We start from the raw sequence: 20,259 nt of genomic DNA, 5'->3' as shown, positions 1-20,259 counted from the left end.
GAAAGCAAACAGGAAAAACAGCTGATTATTTCATATGATCCTGCAAATCAGAAAATGTCAGTTCTTTAAAAAACTTAAATAATATGTTATTAAAACTGCTGATCCTTTTAATTCAACATTATGTGCATTTTCTGAGGGTTTTTTGAGTTTCCACTGCGCACTGATTGAAAGAAAGTGGAGATAAAATCAAAGAGGATGAGGGGAATATGTCCATTACACATCTGAATAAATATTAAATCTAATTTAAAACATGACACATGTATTTTATTCCATCTCTTATGTAAATATATATTATGTTTTATCATATAAACGGTCCTCATCTTCAGTCAGTCATTAATAATAATAACAATTCTTATTCTCTTTCTTTTTTCTATTATTTTTAATATTATTATGAGTTTTATTATTATTTTATTGTTATAATTATGATATTTATATAATATTAATAGTTATAGAAAAACAATAATTGGGATAATAATTATTTGTATTTCTATTCACAGTAAAAACAGTACTTATTATAATTGTTATTAATATCATTGTCAATGATAATAATAATAACAGTAATTATTATTATTCCTATATATAATGTAATTTTTATTGTTATTGTTATTTTGTTTTGTTATTATTATTATTTTTTTAGATGGCATAAAATAAATGGCAAAAATTAAAGGTACAGTGTGTAGTATTTTCATGACAGCGTCCAATCTGCATCAACAACCCGCTCACTATTCATCATCCTTTATGTAACTTTGTGAAACACAGCTTCAATCAGAGAGCTTGAGGAAACTCTCTTCAGTCAGACCGTACAGAGAGGTTACTGCGTGTCACTGAGTGTTTCTGACAGATGTGTTAAAGTTATAAAACATAAAGAAACAAGGTTGTTCATTTTTAAAGGAGGATTTCTTCTATTTCATATAAACATGCTTTTGATTATTAAGAGCACTGACAGCAGTTTACACTATCTTATTCAGCAAACAGAGACTGTTTCACTGTTTCATAATGTCTGTTTGCCCTGTGTGTGTGAGTGTGTGTGTGTGTGAGTCTGCAAGTGTGTGTGTGTGAGTTGTAACAGACACAGGAGATAGTAAGGGGAGAAGGAAGCGAGGAGGATGTGTGTGACAGAGCGACCGTTAGAGAGAGGCCTCGCATTCAACACACACACACACACACACACACATACATCAACAAAAACTGCACACACTGCTGCAGGAGGAAAATAAAGTGTGTGTATTCTTACCATGCATTTGCACAGATGTTGTTATGGACTGTTTAGACATCAGTGTGTTACCTAATACAGCAGAGTTTAATGCAAATACCTGTCTTTGTGGGATTTGCATGCAGACATTCAAATGAATACAGATACAAGATCTTTGTGTGTGTGTGTGTGTGTGTGTGTGTGTGTGTGTGTGTGTGTGTGTGTGTGTGTGTGTGTGTGTGTGTGTGTGTGTGCATGTGTGTGTGTGTAATCAAGCACTTTGCATATAGAGAACTGTATATTGGTTAGCCATGCTGGTAAACCACACACACACCAACTGTCTTTTTGTCTCAACACACACACACACAATAAGCAAAGCCACAAACCAAGCCAGGTTTCGCAATAAATAACCACAAGAGAGACCGGACTGGACTTCAACTCTGGGTTTGAGTGCGGCATGTGTGATGTGTATCAACAACAAGAAGTTTGAACACACCAGCGAGAGAAGAGGAACGGAAATCGTTATTTATGCAGCTCAGTAAGAGGAAGAAGGGAGGAGCAGTGAAAGAGAGAGAGGAGAGGAAAGAGAAGTTGAGAAGAAAGGTAACCAACGGGAATCTGTTGTTTTTAAACCTACGTTATGTTGAGCTTTAAACTTGATTATTAAATACAGGGAGGTTGCAATGAAAGCCTTCAGGGTGCTTATTTGAAGTGTATGATTGATAAATAAAAAAACATAAAGAGAGAACAGCAACCAAAGTGGAACTCCTGAAAAGTGCTGTGGCATTAACCAGGGATCCCTGGACGTCAGTGAGTAATCAAAATGATCCAAGAGTAACTGCGCGACACGTTGACACTCCTGCATATTTCTAAATGTGGAGCAGTGTTGTTATATCTATCACACTGTGCATATTATTGTGTGTTTATTACAGCATGTCATGTAATGTGTGTCTTACCTTCATGTTGTTAACAAGCTGCATCATCAGCGTGGTCCTTTCACCTTGTCCTCCATCTTTGCTGCAACAGGCCTTCTTTACCATTTCCTCTGCAGACTGCTGCTGAAAATAAACACAGCGGTGTAAAGCAAGGTTATTTACCCTGGCTACTTCAAGGACATCATGTAAAAATGTGTGTTTATTCATTTAAAGAGCAAATACACAAACATTTACATTTTCTTTTTCTCAATAAATACATTAAATAATAATACAATCACTAATATTGATAAATGCAATGATAACAGTCTTAGCAACTTGAAAAATAATATAAAAGTAATGAAGATCACAGATTCAATGAATACATAAAGACACAAATACAGGTGAATCTACATTTTAATGCATAATGACTTTAACATGACTGAATTGTCACATTACAGTCCGTCTCCCCAGCCAATCTGATTCCCACAATCACTTATTTTCTTTCAAACAGCTAAAAATGTCAGGAAGAGGGTGAGAAATAGATGGAAAGGGAGGACTTATGAGAAGTTAGTGGAGTTGCTTTACCAGAAACCCCTCCTTCTCCTCCCCTCAGTTTACGACTGCTTCTGAAGCGGTCACTGTGTTCAAAGAGCAGAGCAGAGCTGACAGGGTAGGCCATCAGCTGCTACAGCTGTTTTCAGGCTTAGACAACATCATTCTGTACAATTATGTTCATCTTTCTCACAGCCTGGTCTTTTGTTAGTTTGCATTTTCTTTTTGATTTAATCTGAAGGGATTAGTTGTTGAGTAAAACCACATTTGAGAGAGAAACTGAAAGTAAATTGGTTTAAGCCTATCAACCATTTCCGTTACAGTGTTATATTTAGCTTCTCTTCATTGTGTGAGGTGCACCTACTGCAGCTTCAAGCTCTTAATGCATCTTAGTAAGATATGACCTTCCAATATCCAGCTTATGTTTTCACCAGGAGAAACTGTTCCAGGTGTGGTTTCAGTAATGTTTTGCCCTAAAATAAACTCTGTCTGAGAATAATTTAGTGAAATAAACCTTTACTTATAATCACAAAGACATAAAATGTGCAGAAAGGTTACAAGTACTGATACAGCGTCACTTTTTGGGCCACAATTCCCTCCACTATACGTCCATGCAACACCAGTTATAAGGCATCACAAAAAAATCTGAAATAAGTGTTCATCCTCTGGAGAGCATGACCATGCACGCAACAAACCATGGCCCTCATATACCCCTATGTTTTTGTTTATCCTGTTAGTGTCAATAGAGGAAAGAAAGCTCATGTGTTCTGCAAAACACAGAGGGTCATCCTCTGGGGAGCAGGACAGTGCCCACCAGTTTTTCAGAACAACTATCCTTCAATTGTTGATTATTGTTTAAAAGTTATTGGAAAAGTAATTTGGTGCCAAGAGAAAGTCAGGAGGTTTCCTGGAAAAATCACCAGGAGTCATCCTCTGGGGATTATGATCATTCCCAGCATGCAGCAGTTTGTGTGTCCGTGCCTTTCTTGCAACAGAATTTCCGAAAACGTCTGAGAGGAAAATACTGTGGAAGTCTAAAAATGTAGAACACCAATTTTACTGTTAAACAAAAGTGTGTGTGTACATGAGTGTGTGTGTTTGTCACCTTTATGCATCCAAGAATGACACTCAGTAAAGTTTTTTACCTCTGTCTCAGTGAGCCTGCAAAAATCATTATGATTCAGCACTATCGAGAAGCATAAGCATGTGACACACACACACACACACACACACAGAAGTATATGTTTAGTCACACGTGATGATACACACCCGTAAAGAGACCCAGAAGGAAGTCTCCCTCCCCCCCTCTCTTCTGTGTATACATGTCTGAGTGTTGTGGGTCGACCGTCCAGCTGTGATCTCTGGCTCTTATTTTGAAGCCTGGGAATAAGCACAGAATTCTGCGCTTACTCTGCACACACACACATATGTTCACTCGCACAGGCAGAACACACACCTACGCACAAACACATGCATGCACAGTGGCTCCCATGTGGCGATCTGGCCACACATCACACAGCCAGGCTTTGCTGTTTGATCTCGGCACTTTGCACTGCAAAAAATGTCAGCGCTTAGAGGATGGTTTTTATCACGGATTCCCACATCTTAGAGTTTATCTTTACTTTTCCTGCAAATTGTATTTATTCTGACAGAACCAATGTGTTTTCAGGGGACTACTTTCCATGGTGGATTAATTTCAAATTTGTGAATGAGTATTTTCGGTCGTGTAAGAGAATAAAAGTCATCTGCTGATCAGACTTTAAGTAGTGTTTAAAACGTTTTAACATTAGAAATAATAAAACACCCCATATTCTGCATTTACATGTACTAAAACATACTTGTAATTTCTAAATGTTGTCAATTAAAACATAGAATTATAGTTATAGTTCCCTCAGTGTTAGATCTTCATGTCATTTCTTACAGTGTATCCCTCCTCCTGTCCTCCTCCATCAGCTGCAGCAGGAAGACGGAGCTCCAATAAAGATCCCTTCATTTCCTCTCCTCCGTTTCATCTCTCCTCCTCCGTCTCCTCCCTCTCTGCTCTCCTCTCTCACTTCCTTCCGATCGCCTGCTTAATCGCTCCGCTGCTTTTTCATATCAAACCTGGACGCATATTTCGTATTAGGAGAGGTTTCTGTGATCTCAAATTAGTTTCAGAAGTTTTTCTGCTCATGACCTTTGACCTCTCTGATGCCATACGCCTCCAGTTAGGTGTCTTCCTGGTGTGCAAGCAGAGATCTTAAGGTGCTGAATGGAGGTTACAAGCTGTGGTGTGTGAGTGTGTAATAAAGAGTGTGTGGGATTATTATCTACAACCATAAACCTCATACTTCTTAGTCTTTGGCCACTCTTTGGTTAGATCTGAGAACGTGTGGATCTGTGTTTGCGTGTGTGAAAGGGAACCACTTGCTGGGCCACAGACCTAGATTGATGGTAGAGCTGAACCATACCACAGTGTGCACCCAATCCCAGCTCTTCATCAACATTGGTCGATGCTAAACCCTACGTGTGTTTGTGTGTGTGTGTGTGTCAGTGGTTGTGTTTACAGCTGGGTTAAGGTTAGCGGTGAACACACTTTGCATTGTTTTCTTGAACTTCCTTTTCATTTGCATGAACATAATTTCAACTTTACCAACAAAACGAAGGAAATTCATGTTGCTGTTTTTAAAATAAATGTCATCACCCCATTTTCATCTGCCCTCGTTGTTTCGCTACACTTCCCCGCTGACTCTAACCGCCCCTGAAGTTTCGAGAAACCGCCAACAGCGAACAGCCATCTCACGATCGATGGGGCCTCCGATTCATCCGCTGCTTTTCTGCGTTCCCGTCGCGTTTTTTTCTCCAGACCGCACTGCTTCGCCTCAGTCTTAATGGGCGAGACGGCGGGTGCATGTCTGTAAAGTCTGGTGGGACGGGTGTCCTGTGCGAGGCGAGGCGAGGTCCCTTTGGTGCTGTGGTTAACGAAGAAGTCATGCAAAGAGTCGCCTCACCCTTTCCTCACCCCCATTTCCTTCCCTCCATCCCCATTTGTCCCCACATTGTGGTTACCAACTAAATGCAAAGAGTCATCTTTATATGAGTGTGTGTGTCGCCCACACCCATTAGCGCCCTGCTACTCTGTATTGTAAATTCCGCCCAGCGACTTAGGCTTCTGATTTATTCATCGGCTCGTTTGGGACTCCATGCGTCCCCGTGTGGTCGGGTTAAAACGTGTCTGATTGGCTGATTCTGATGGTTCCTTCCACTTTGATGACCCGTTTGTGTTTTTTGCAGAACCTTCTGGGTTACTTAGCATGCAAACGTGCACACACACATAAACACGTACACGCTAACAGATGCTACAAGAAGCACAAAGTAACCAAAGCCTGAGGGGTGTGAATGGCTAATTACTTGATTGGAAGTCTCCTTCTCTAACTGTCAGAAGTGATCTGGGCCATGGAAACACTCATTGATTTTTGTGGCTGTCTATAATGACGGGGAGATGGAGGTGTGTGTATGTACAGTATGAGGCTGCTTGTAATGGACAGGCTGGAGGACGCCAAGAAGGAACTGACTAACTTGTATCTTAGAAAAGTGGTAGAAGAAGCACAAAAGAACTTCTCTGATGTTTCAAGGAATATAGTGTCGCTTGTAGCGTGTTGTTCTTGCAATGCATGAACAACAAGTACAGAAATGAGCTTAAACATGAACTGATGTAATAATAGTTATCTCTGCTGTGGTGCAACAAGGTGACATGCTTGAAAAGTACCTGAAACTTGGTGCCATCTCCCGGATAGTGTCCAAATTTAGCTCCAGAAACTCCCTAAAAGAGAAGAAAGTAAATATCAGTTTCCCTGTACATGACTTATCTCAGTCTGTATTCCTCATGACACATCTTATATGTGAATCTAGTGTTTATAATAAAACTCTAACGCACTGATACTAAAAGATTTTCCCTATCAGTCCAGGTTCTGCTGTCCTCCTCCTCTCTATCCCTCGTTTCCTCCGGGATCTCCTCCTCAATCTTCCTCTCATCCTTCTTTTCCTGCCCTCGAGGCCTGGACTCATCTCTCCGTCCACACACTACTGCTGCTTCTCTATTCATCAGTCTATATCAGTCAACCTAATATTCTTTACAAACTACAGACCCTCAGTACTATTTTGGGTGTTTTATTTTGAAGCTTACACCTACGAGTCTCCAGGGTTTCCTCAGGTGTCATACAGCTACGCTCCAGATATGATGTTATATTAGTTTACATGAAAAACACATATCAAATCAGTCCACAGAAATTCACTGCCTGTTGACACTGTGGCAAAAATGATTCCTTTGGCATTTTAAATTGCTCTTTTCAAAGATAGGATAAGTTATAAGTTATATGTTATAAGATAAGTTACATTTGGTGGTATGGCTCTCTTTTCAGGGCTCCCTTTCCTTCCATGCGGTACGTGGAATGCCACAATACTTGTTACAAGGTGAATGTTTTGTTTTATCTGTCACAATAAAATCATCTTCATCTGTTATGTATGCTTTGGTTTGATTCTTTAGTTGCAAACACCTTGAAAGAAAGACTTAACTTGAAAACGTTAGCTCCTCAGCCTCACTGTTATTGGGAGAAACAGTCCTTTTGCCCATCTGTGACTATACTTCAGATACGTCAGACATGAATTTTGGAAAGTGTTGGAAAATCATCTTTAGAAGCGAACACTTCATATTCGTCTGAGTTGAGTTTTCCTGAATTTGTGATTATCTGTCAGGACTCTAACAGGATTATGGAGTGGACAGAATTGGACACCTCTGCAGTAAACCTTTCTGATCAGTTGTGACGTCCACATTCACTGTCCGGCCTTCAGTGTGTGTGTGTGTGTGTGTGTGTGTGTGTGTGTGTGTGTGTGTGTGTGTGTGTGTGTGTGTGTGTGTGTGTGTGTGTGTGTGTGTGTGTGTGTTTCTTCTTTTACAGTGTGTGTGTGAGTTAAAAGTTTCTGCTCTAATGCACCTGCTCAGCCATTCAAACTGCACTAAACACAGCCTGAGGCATTTCTATCTTCTTCTTCTCTCTCTCCATCCTTCTCCTTCTATCTGTCGTGCTGTCTCTCGGTCTCACCCTGTCTCTCTCTGTCAGAGACAGCGTCTCATTTTTTCCAGTCTTTCTCCATTTTATCTCCATTTAGGATGAACATTTAACAAACTTTGAGTGTGTGCATGATTGAATAGTTATGCTCTTTCTCTTCCTGGCTCTCTCTCTCTCTCTCTCCTTCTCTCTGTCCTTCATTTTTTGTGTCAGAAAATCAATTTTGAGTTAAGCAAGAATAAGCCCATCTTCTCTCATCACAGAGGCCGACTGAATAATTCAACACGTAAAAACACACACAAAGAAAACACACTCTTCTTTTGCAAATCAAGATAGTTTGAAACCATTTTGGGGAGTTTACCAAGAGGGGAACTTTTTAATCCTGACATGGGAGTGTTTGTGTAACAAAAAAGTGAGCCTATATTCCAAGATGAGATTATTATAGGCTAGACACTATTGAGCATTAATGAATCCTGGATATGTTGAATTAAAACAATTGTTGCTAGTTAGGCTCAGCGCATTTGTCTGGGACTATTTTCAGCTACTGCTACATGGTCAAGAACTAAAGGACTCTTTCTCCTTAGGAATATTCCAAATGAGAAACTTGGGAACTAAGCTGCAGATGAAACCAAACTAACTACAATTTAGTCACTTAATTCAGCAGGATAGTGCCAGGATGCAAACACACCAGTGCTTTAAGGGTCTTTATTGGTTCAGGTATAATTCAAGCAGTGTTTGCAGGGTAAAGCAATGCTGACTGTTGCAACTTGTTTGGCGTAATACAGCCTAGAAATGGTTTAAAAAAGACCCAACACTTGCCTTTAGTTTCAGAACTCATGTTTTGATTCTTATTTGTACAGACTGATCAACTACCTTTCACTTATTCTTCCATCTGCCACTGAAAGCTTCACAACAGCACCACATCAAGGCTTGTGTCGTAAAGCAAAGCCCATCTGTGCCATAAAGTAATCAAGCGCACTCAGGTAGCACCACATTCAGTGTTTATTCTGATCTCCTTTAGACCATTTGTTATAATATATGTTTTATTTTTCTGAAACGGGACATGCATTTAAATTTGACTTCATGTTTTTCTTCTGAGATGAGACAATTTTGTCTTGCACATTCTCAATGACAGCATGAAATGTGTGTTTGTGTGGAGGAAGGTTTTTTTTCCATGCTGCCGCAGCATAACTGCACCTAGGTTGAATTTGTGCATGTGTGTGACTGTGCATGAATATCAGTGTGATTCCTCTGTGTGTGTGTGTGACTGTATGTCCTTGTGCAAGTGTGTATTTTGTGTGTAGGTGTGTGTGTGTGTCATTTGGTGCTGCTGCTAACTGATATGTCAGAAAATCAATTAATTACTTTTAAGCGGCAGTTAACTGCATCCGCACAATACACCCCATGAATTATAGAGGAGGTGTGTGTGTGTGTGTGTGTGTATGCTGTGTAGACTGTGTGTGACTGTGTGTGTTTGTGACGGTGTGTGTGTGAGGAAGGAATAGATTTGGCTGCTCTGTTAACTAGAGACAATTGCTAACTCCTCCGTCACTGATCAATTGATGAGAGTGCTTCAATACAAATCTACTGAAGTGTCTGAACCGACTCCACGTGTCATCTTAAGTGTGTGTGTGTGTGTGTGTGTGTGTGTGTGTGTGTGTGTGTGTGTGTGTGTGTGTGTGTGTGTGTGTGTGTGTGTGTGGTGCCACTCTTGCCATTTCAGGAACATGCTTCTCCAAAACCACCACTTTACAGGAAGTTAAAAACCTTATGTTTCCCATCTAACTACATGATGATGAAATGATGGAGATACAAGGTTTCGGCGATGATTTGTGGTTTAATCACTGTATTTAATAAGAAAGTAGACCTATATTTCTAAGTTCCTTCTCCTGTGTGAATAAAATATGTTTCGGGGAAGATTCTAAAGTTTCTCTTGAGAACAATAAAGAGATAGAACCCTGTCACCAAACTGAGATGAGGTGTTGAAGGCGCTGATGAGAAACCAGAGCGGCAAAACCAAGGGACGCCCAGTTTTCCCCAGACTCTCTATCTGACCATCGATCCCTCGCTCAGGGTGGCAGCTTGTGTGTGTCAGTCTGTGCAGTGTGACTTTGTGTGTGTGTGTGTGTGTGTGTGTGGTATTGATCCTCGCCATGCCACTGTCACTGGCCTCAGGGTGGCCTCAGCTCAGGGGACGACAGGGGCAGACAGCCGCTGGCAGGCCGAGAAGTGACATTCATTTTTGACTTTATTTGTTTCCACTCCACCTCATAGCGTGTTCCCTCTCCTTCCTCCAATCCAACTTCTGATACTTAACACACTATCTGCTTTGAGTCTAAGACAGAACACTGAAACAACTGATGGCATCCAGAGCCACTACGGCTAACCATAAGTCCACACACACACACACACACACACACAGGATAAACCCAGCTTCCACAGTCCTGGTTTTGGCTTACTACAAACACACACAGTCACACTCCACACGACCACTGTGGCTCACCATAACCCAATGACACGCCCGACACACTGTTGGTCTGAGGTTGCCGAGCTCACACAGTCACGATCCACGTACACACACACTTTCTGTCTTTCTCTAAAACACACACACACACACGCTGAGACTTTGTGGTGATGTCACCAGCCAGAGGGCCTCTGGGAGAGTCTCTGTGGGAAGCTCACTGTCCAGCAGTGTGTGTGTGTGTGTCGTAGTGGTCACCTTGAGGTTTGGATCTGGATCTGTATTTAGCTCTAACCACTAGAGAAAGGTCCGGAACAGGATCTGGATTATGCTGCTGCTCTATGTTGATTTTATTCCCGGGGTTGAACTCATGTTACAGGTTTATCACAGGTCTGAGGTGGCTTCTTGTGAATATTTTCCCCTGTTTTCTGTTTTGAAGCCACTTTCACAAACATTTTTGCCACAGTGTCAACAGGCAGAGGTGAAACATACTGGACTCCTGTCCACAGATCATATGAGCAAGGTTTAAAGCTCCAGTAAGGAACTTTAGTATGTGTCTTTTCTTTTTACACCATCCTGCTATCTTTCAACAGACAGATTTATTACCCTTAAATAATCTTAGTCGTGGAAAATCTTCAAAAAGACAATCTCTTATGTTATTATGTGAAATCTACCCCCTGGCATAGGTTTCAGGCTCTCCTACTAACATTATCAAAATACTTAATACACTACATTATAGTCTTGTTTGCATCAGTAGGTCATTTAGAGGTATAATTATTAATTTCAGCCTGTTTCATAGCAAGTAAAAATGACTTACAGTAGCTTTAAACCAAAGTTAAACTGTAAAACAAAAAGTTTCAAACAGGTTCAGAACCCCAACAAACTCAAACCCAAACCTCAACCCCTGTGACCCCAATTTCAACCAGAACTTCTGAGGAACAGGAAGGGCGAGGAGGAGGAGGAGGAGGAGGAGGAAAGGATGAAGGGAGGGGAAAAAAAGGGGAAAAATCATTTGAGTAGCTAAATGAAATTAGCAGCTTTAAAGAGCCTGAGGGCAAAGTGGAGTCGTGTCCCCCGTGGCTACGCTTTAGAGAAGGAGGGAATGAATTAAGCTTGACTGGCTCCTTCCTCCTCCTCCTCTTCTTTGCTCCCTCGCTTCGTACTCCCTCACTTTTTTCATGTTTTTGCTAATATGAAGGGTGAGATAAAGGGAGGGGTGAGGGGGGTGAGGAGATAGATGAGGGGTATAAAAGCAGTTTGTGAAGGTGAGGAGGCGACTCTTTTTGGCGAGTTCTTGAAAGTCGAATTTTGGACTCCAGACTTTTGACACCCTCCCCCAAAAAACACCTTTTAGTTGTTCCTTTTCTTTCTTTTCCTGTTTACTCTCCCTCACTCTGCTCCCTCTTTCTGTTAAACTTCTCTCTTGTTCTCATTTTTTTTACCTTGATACATCCTCGCTCTCCCCTCTGGGTGTCGGACTTTTGGCCCCAGCTGTTGCTGCTTCAGCACCCAGGATCGAAGCATGAACCCTGGGGCGTTCTCCAGCTCGGGCCCCCTGTCCTGGGCCATGTACCTGATGAGAAAAGGCCGGACAGGAAGCGGACTCTTTGGTAAAGCTTGTTCTTCATCATCATCATCATTACTGTGGTGATTTCATACTATGTTGAACTCTATTGTAGACAGTTTGCATCATGCGTTTCATGTTGTTTTATGGAGCTTGCCACACTTTAAACCCCTCCAATACTCTTTAAAGCTCCTGTGAGGAGTTTTTATCTGGTTAATGAACAGCCTGAAATTTATACTGATGGGTCTTTATGACCTGCAGAAGCAAACAAGACCGACAGGGACAAGATTGATGCTTTCTTCATTGTAGTTTTCAAACCCTGAAACCGCTGCCTCAGGGTAGGTGTCAGAGGAGACACTTTTGAAATAAGGATGAGGACGAGTTCCTCGCAGGAGCTTTAACTACTCCTACTTGAATTCTACTTTGCAAGAACATTTTGCATGATCTCATCTTTTATAAAAATGCTGGATTCAATGCATTGTCTGTAACTCCTGTGAGGAACTTTAGGTACGTGTTGTTACTTTTGGAGCTCATGAAGAGGCACTGATTATAATTTCAGTCTGTTTCTTAACAAGCCAAAAACTCCTCATTGGAGGTTTAATAAGCTTTTGTTTCCTCTGTGATAGATCTCTAGTAAAGGTATTTTTATACTTCAGATTCAAGGGCTTTAATTTTGAAGCTCTAAAATTTGAAGAAATTGAATGTTCTATTTCGTCAAGTATTTCTATTATGCCTGATTATCTGAAATACAGCTGGTATCAATAACTTCAATAGGTGATTGTGACTGGGTATTGATTATGGATCAGAGAACAATAACCAGCTCACATTACGAGTCGGTTAGTGATAAATGCTTGCAGAGCGAAATCCAACTCCGCTCCTTCTGCCATGCTTTCTCTTTCTTTGTTCTACCTCCTCTTTTTTGATTCTGTCGTTCTGGATTATATCTTTATATCTCTATTTAGTTGTTTATAATAAGCTGCACTGGATTGCTTCAGTATTCAGGTCTCAGAGGAAAATGTAGAAAGGCTTTTTTGGTCAAAGCAGAGGAGATCCAAATCATATTTAATTATAGGGAACACAAAATATTTATATACTCATTTATTTTACATTTTTAAGTGAATTTCAGACATCTATTAGCAAAACAGTGCCACAGAAAGACAACATTTAATGATGTATGTGTGTGTGAGTCGCCACAAGCTCTTAAACCTGCGTATAGAATCTGTGTGTCCCTTGGCAAAAGGCCTAAAATTCACAGATATATAGTTTCAAAGCATCCTTCAGTGTCTGAATTATTAATAAATGTGGTGCAATGAGGAATAAATGTCCAGTGTCAGATTTAATGACGCTAACTTTGTTGAAATTGCAGGTTGACGGATTGCTTTAGGTGTAGGTGCTGAATGCATGCAGAGAAATCTAAGTTTTATCAGGGTTATAGAGTTTTGGACAGGACATTTTAAAGAAGTGAATCCACAGGACATGTGGTCTTCAGATTACGAGTTAAAAAAAGAAGAAATAGGCCCTGGATGAGGGAGTGAAAAATAGATATTTCCGAGGGCAAATCACGTCACGTCCATCTCAGGTCGACACGAGAGTGGAGGCGTTTACATTTTTTATCATCCCCCCTTCGGCTACAGAGCGACGCAGGCAGGAGCAGACTGGCGTTTCTCTAAAACTCATCGGACAGCGTGTTGATTTAACTGGAATCAAATCGACTGACTCCTAAAAACAGCCGGACCAGACAGCTGCTCAGGACACTGACAACCTGAACCTTTAGAGTTATGAAGTGAGGGAGAGGATGGGATTAAAAACGACCTTTCATTTAAGCCAAAGTACAAATAAATGTTAAGTTTCCATTTATAAAAACCCTCCTCTACATTTGGCATCTTATTTAAGAGTGATTATAAACAATTAATCTTCTCTAGTTTAAAATTTGCTGTACATCATAAGCCTCAGTAAATGTGCTGTATCTTATTTTATTCTCACACTGAAGACTCCAACATAAGCCCATATCAGACGGCATTATATTATAATCTAGATATCACACTAAATTAAAGCCCAGTAAATAATAGTTAATTATAATTAATGTCTTTTCAATTTCCTGCCCTGGATTTCATGTTGCATACTCACTACCTGGATAATTTCAGTGTTTCTAAATTCACAGTAAACAATATTTCAACAAGGTAAAAGTTCAAACATCTTCCTCTCTAAACGTCTGATGAGCATCACATTTATAGACTAAAACACCAGAGATGAGGTGATGAAAAGTTGTTAAAATTATAAATATTTAAATGTTTTTCAGACAGCAGTTCATAAATGTGACTAGAAAATAGGACACATTTTTTGCACAGATATGAAATGTAATCAAAGTCGCAATTTCAGCTTTTCTCTGATTCCTGCACAGCTTAACTTGTCACACATAATGTGAAAGGATATCTGAAATGTTTTTATACTATTATAATATTTAAAAAATTCGTCCAGTTCAGCTTCAATATTTTGAAACAGCTTGTCTCCCATTTCTGTTTTTTTTCTCTCACAATATTAGACTGTGAGAGCAGCAAGGGAAAAAACCAACCACATTAAACGCGTCTTGTTGAGAGTTGTGTTTCTGGTCTCTGTGTGGATGGGTACGCCCTGAGAGAAAATTAAAGCCATCTCATTGAAGCTGATGCAATACTTCTAATTCTAAGGACAGTCTTATTTAATCTAAGGTTTTGCAGGCCTGATAATATCGTATCTACAGCAATAATGCTTTCTTCATAATTGTTGGATTTGCCTGGATTTGATTCATCCCTGTCATATTCATATGCGTGAAATTAGCATTGTAATATAATGGCACAGTAATTACTAATGTGTATTATTGTTAACCATTTAAATAGCACCTTCAAATAATGACTGAAACTGTGAAAATAAATGACAACTATCTAAAACTAAGACTGTGTGAGACTTAGACATAAAAGGATAACATCAATTATTCATTATCAGTAGAATAAGTTCAACAAATGTATAAATGTAAAAGAAACCTTTGTGTGTAAATTTAAATCATGAATTGTGAATAAAAAAAGATTTTATTGCAGTATATTAATTTAAATTTGAAGGTTGCTCAAAATAATTCAGCAAATAATTTAAAGCACTTGATCAGGTTCTTTTGGTGATGAATAACACCTTATAAAAGTCCCTTAATTTAAATGAAGCTCCTACATTGTCTTGTGTGTGTTAAGTGCCGCTGTTCATTCAGTCCTGCTTGCAGGCGGACGGTGCCATGACTCAGATCCCCTACTGCCCCCTATTGTTTGTATCCGGTACTGACAGCCTGCTGAGATGCTCTGCCTTTATTGTAACACTGATAAAAATTAGTTTATTATCTTTTAAGGGGGAGTTAAAAAGGTTTGGTTACATTGATATGCTGAGCTAATTATGGGATTGTTTGATGCATTAGATAATGAATATGTGGTAAACAGGAGAAAATGAAGAACAAAGGAGAAAAAGGAAATATCCTGACTTAGTGTTTGTTGTTTTTTCCTTATAAGCTGTGATATCTTATTAATTTCAGTATGTTGCTAATTTTGGAAACGTTTTAATGCACTTTTTTCTGCAAGTTTGACTTTTTCAGTCCTCTGTTTCAGTCAAATTCAACTATTTAGTCATAGATTTAACACAAGACTATAAGACTACTCTTATAGTATGTGATCTGAATCTGACTTCAAAGAGATAAAGTCACTTCAGCTCGTGAGGAAACTGCTCCGCTTCCCTTCTCCACTATACCCCGCCCCCTCACGAACGGACATAACGCTGATTGGTCAATCCCTCTCTAGTTACAGCCAGCGGCGAGCCTCCCCATTGGCTTAGAGCTGCTCTGAGTGCAGATGAAATGCAAATCCGGAGGTCTGCCGGTAAAAGCCTGGCGCTGTCAGCCGGGATGCCATTCATGTAGACGGAGAGAGAGAGGGGGAGATTGCAGCGTGTTTGTAGAGATATATTCTGTTTGAAAACTTGGGTTGAACAAGATTTAATGTCTAAATAGTTGAGAGTATTTCCTCGTTTCTTTGTGTTTTGCTCAATTTTTGATACCTGGAGTGTTTGGAGGAAACATTTCAGCTGCAAGGAGACAGAAGGAGCTTTACAAAATCCTTCACGAGTGACTTTTATTCGGAAAGGAGAGCACAAGAAATCTCTAAAGTCTTTGATCAAGCTTTGGAAATCTGATCTGGACTTTTACGGACTTTTACGCACGAAGGCTGAGCTCAAGCGCGTGTGGACGGGGCGCTGCGTCGCGCAACAGTGGGCGACATTTTACATACGATCATAAAGAAGACAACAAAGTGACGAATTTCGACGAATACGCTGAAGAGAATCTGATTTTGAGAGCTAAACCGGGAGTTTCACGGTGAAAATCGGGGAGTTTGAGTATCCTTGGGCGCACTGTGGCGCACAAATGGTGTTTCTGTGGGACGCCAAATACGGTAATAAATCATCTCTTCTTGGAAATAGAATTTACAATATGTAAAGAAAAAGTGCAAAGAAGAAAGAATAGTACAAAGTCACTGATAAATACTCTCCTCTCCGTGTTTCTGTATAAGACGCCGGAGCTGACAGCTTTATGTGCGCGTCAGGAAACATATGCGAGTCATCTGCGCATCAATGTGATGGATTTCAGCTTCTTTTGATCTCCTTTATTACTCTTTAAAACTAAATCTGCCTCTCTGTGCCAGGGATTTAATGATGGTGTTGTGTTTGGGGACCTCTTAAACTGCTTCCTTCTAGATATGGTCATATTTTATCAGCCTGTTGGGAGGTATTATGAAAGCAATTTTCTTCTTGTAACTTCCTCCATTGACAAACCACAAGATAACAGAAGAATGACATGTTTGATTCTGCAAAAATAGTGCATGGGATTATTGGTGAAAATAATTTCTTGAGTAGAATAACTTTAATGTCATGTTAACTACGGAAGTTCTCAATATGTCCACACCTGGGGGCTCCTGAAATGACTGAATATTGTCTATTATCATGGTGTTTGTATAATCATGGTCACATTTTAGGCCTAAATTTGTACAACAAAAAAAAAGACAGACACTTATTTCTATTGATAAAATATAAGTGGATATAACTCTATAATCTACAAAGGTTGTGATTGTTTTTCTCTTCTTTTTTTGTGCTTTTTCCTCAACTTCACCGGGCAACATCAGCCTCAATTTTGGTCTGAGGCCCTTTAAATTAATTTCCCTCACTATTTAAATTTAACATTTTTCATATATTTAAGGTTATAATTCTTAAACAGCTATAAGATGCCCCCTCACAGCTGCTGCTGTTGTAGAATAACGGCTTCAATTTCAGACATTTTACCTTTTAGAGAGACCGTAAGCTCCGTTTACAACCCCGCTGCATCCTTCAATTTTCATATACGATCCTTTGACGATGGCGATCTGTAATACAGAAAAACAAAAGAAGTGGTGTTAGGACTGTAAATACATTTAAGCTTGATTCACAGCTTCTAATATAAAGGGGAAAACAAAAGAGTCAAGACAAATTTTGCACACTCCAAAAAAAGCTGGTATCTGTCTCTTAAGCTTGAAGTCATTCAACAATAGGAACTCACAAGTGAAGGCGATGAATTCTCAGTTTCTGCCTCTGTGGTGGTTCCTGCTTCTCTCCCTGAGGTTACAATCCGTGCAGCAGATACGTCTGTGTCAGAGTCAGGGTTTCAAACTGTAAACTAAACTCTGAAACCGCCAGCATGTGGCTGCAGTTGTGGGTTGGCTGCCTGACAACACAACAGAGGGGAGAGAAAGAGAGACAGAGACAGAGTGTAAGACAGACAGCTGCCCGTTCATCAGCAAGACTCTTCTCTCACAATTATTCCCTGAAAGCAGAGAGCTGCTGCAGGCTGTAGTTTGATGACTGCACGCTCTGGTATGTGTGAGCACAGTGTGTGTCATCATACAATGTGTGTGTGTGTGTGTGTTTGAGTTTTGTCTGAGTGGTCCTCTGTCTCTGACTTTCATGTTTTCATTTGTCATAAAGCTCTCAGTTATATCAGTTTAAATCAAGTCTGATGTGTCAGGCAGTATTCACTGAACCTGTTCAAAGATTAAAGACTGAGCAACCAAAGTTCATTCATGGTTTCACCAATTTAAGATTTCTGTTTGAGTGTTCAGTTCTCATACAGACAAGTAATACAGCACTTTCATTTTTATTTTGCTCCATCAAATAATGGTTGTAATGAATCTGTAAAAGTTTTTCTGGGAACTCCAAATTTCCTAAAATTCCCCCCAAATTATCCAACCGACCGTCCAAATCTGATAACACTTCATTTATTTAAAGAGCAGAATGGGAAAATCTGAAAATATTTGCACTTGTATCAGAATAAGAGCGGAGGAAAACTGACATTTTTGCTCAAAATGAATTGATTTGTTGTCATAAATTGTTGCCTGTATCATTTGTTGAATCTTGAATCTGTAGCTATGAAGCTCTTAAACTGGACTTCTTCTTCCCTCTCTCAGACCCAGCCCCCGGCCGGCGTTACACCCCTCCCTCCACCACCCTCGCCTCAGGGGGGAAGATGGCCGAGGCCCTGCCGCTGGGCACCCAGGAGGCCGGAGGCGGGGCCTCTCTGGTGGGAAAACTACGCATGGCCGACCGCGGCATGGTGGAGGTATGAAGCCGTGGACATAAATATATATATATGCGCCTTTAATTTGCTTTTAACACACAGGGGAGGTAACGTGAGTGTGTGTTTCAGGTGATCTCAGATCATCCAGGTGAGCTGATGAAGACTGACAGCCCAAACTTCCTGTGCTCGGTGCTGCCCACACACTGGAGGTGTAACAAGACTCTGCCCATCGCGTTCAAGGTGTGTAACTTTCGATTCTCAAACATGTTTTTACTTGTCTCGTTTGTAGATACTAAAAAAATCAACATATAAAATGTATGCTAACCTAAGCTATAAATTTAATGCGTTTCGGTATTTGTGATTTTGGTGCCCCCTCATGGACAAACAACACCTCTTATCTCCCTGTAGATCGTTCTGTACATGTGAGGGTCGTGTTTTCATATAGAGAAATAACAAACCCTGTTGCTGATGATCTGGTTTGCTTTTGTAGGTCATAATGAGAGATCAGTGTTGATTTTAGGCAGTTTCATCACTAGATACAAATATCCTCACAGGAGCTTTAAAGACTGAATTGTATAAATAAGAAATAATGGAGATAAAGGAGGATTTTTTTGCAGCACATGGAGTGAAAGACAGAAAGTTTCAAGCTCAGGTGGGAAACCATTAAAAGCATTTGCAAGATTTTGAAAGTATCCAACTCCAGAATTATTAACATTGACTAACATTTTCTAATTCTTCATACACAGGGGGAGAAGTCCCCATTTAATGCTCTATGATGAGGGTATTTTGAGATGATTTAACAGGATTTCAAATGACTTCCTAAATGTCTGATCCGACTTTGAAGCATCTGATTTCCACAACAAATATGACAGAATTCAAATTGGATTTTATATAAAATTGTAGGATTAACTATGGTTTAATGCATAACATGTATGGCGGCTTATTTTCCTTTACAGTGCATTCCCTGGTGCATCGATGTGTTAGTGTGTGTGCGTCTTTCCTGCACTTTCAGACAGAATGCATTTACAGAAAAGCGGCTTTTAGCTCCAAAACACACAACTGATTGATTTATTGAGTTTTATGCATTAACGTCCACACATCTATATGTGAGTGTGTGTGTTAGTTTGGTGCATTATGCATTATTATAAGTGTCATGAGCGGATGTCACTGCCTCTTACAGATAATGGATGATTGTTATAATGTGCACACACACACATAGTATAAAAAGGGATGCCCATACATGTAAAAGGTCTCACACAGGTGCTTATGTGTGTACACTGAAGAAGACAAGCAAATACACAGATGTTTACATGCTCACACACACATGCAGCAGTGAGGCATACAAGAAGCTAGCAGAAGAAATGAAACAAAGGGAACAATTATGAAGCTCTCAGGCCGAGACCAGTGTGTGTGTGTGTGTGTGTGTGTGTGTGTGTGTGTGTGTGTTTTCTACCACTCCCACTTCTAGAGTCAAACTTTTAGCAACTGAAAGACGAGGATTTTTAAACCAAACTGCTTTGTTGTTATGTAAAATTTAAACCAATCACATCCTTATGCAAGCTTGGATCAATACTGTCATTGGTCAATCAGCATCTTCATGTTTCAGCTAATTCTCATGGCCACTTATAGATTGTAAATAATAAACTAGACCAATATCTTTCTCTGTTAGTTTGATTTTCATGTTAAACTACGAGTTGAACCTAAGAGCGTTCCAGTTATCACACACTGTGGTTGCTCAAAGTGAGAGCTCAGGGTTCAAAGAGAAACTGTGTGTAGTGTAGTATCTATGTGGTCATTTGCACACTGATGGTTTGGTTTGATTAACGTTAATATGGAAATCAGCCTCCATCTGGTTCTATATTTGCGTAGGTGTGGAGGAGGGGAATGTGCTCTCTAGTGCACTCTGCGTGTGGCACAT

At 40.0% G+C, this 20,259-nt stretch overlaps 1 protein-coding gene and 1 long non-coding RNA gene across 4 annotated transcripts in view; one reads left to right on the top strand and one right to left on the bottom strand.

The window, feature by feature from the left end:
• LOC117808456 overlaps positions 1-17,483 on the bottom strand; it is a 75,895-nt gene extending 58,412 nt beyond the window's left edge. Inside the window, exons 1-5 of the long non-coding RNA XR_004630327.1 lie at positions 17,328-17,483; positions 17,075-17,154; positions 11,610-11,740; positions 6,407-6,460; positions 2,149-2,250 (exon numbers count right to left, since the gene is read on the bottom strand). This is a non-coding gene — a long non-coding RNA (uncharacterized LOC117808456). The remainder of the gene's footprint in view (positions 1-2,148; positions 2,251-6,406; positions 6,461-11,609; positions 11,741-17,074; positions 17,155-17,327) is intronic.
• runx1 (RUNX family transcription factor 1) overlaps positions 1-20,259 on the top strand; it is a 39,392-nt gene that overhangs the window by 6,071 nt on the left and 13,062 nt on the right. Inside the window, exons 2-4 of one of the 3 annotated variants that reach the window (XM_034678210.1) lie at positions 11,659-11,777; positions 18,232-18,383; positions 18,471-18,581. In XM_034678210.1, the coding sequence (XP_034534101.1) occupies positions 11,690-11,777; positions 18,232-18,383; positions 18,471-18,581 (351 nt within the window). In that variant the 5' untranslated portion in view covers positions 11,659-11,689. Of the gene's footprint in view, positions 1-11,658; positions 11,778-15,652; positions 16,192-18,231; positions 18,384-18,470; positions 18,582-20,259 lie in introns of those variants that run through there. The other 2 variants (XM_034678212.1, XM_034678211.1) reach the window with 2 other exon arrangements.

The sequence above is a fragment of the Notolabrus celidotus genome, chromosome 24 (genome assembly GCF_009762535.1).
Source record: "Notolabrus celidotus isolate fNotCel1 chromosome 24, fNotCel1.pri, whole genome shotgun sequence".
NCBI lineage: Eukaryota > Metazoa > Chordata > Actinopteri > Labriformes > Labridae > Notolabrus > Notolabrus celidotus.
Note: the sequence above shows the minus strand (reverse complement) of the source record. Positions and strands in the feature narration are given on the sequence as shown.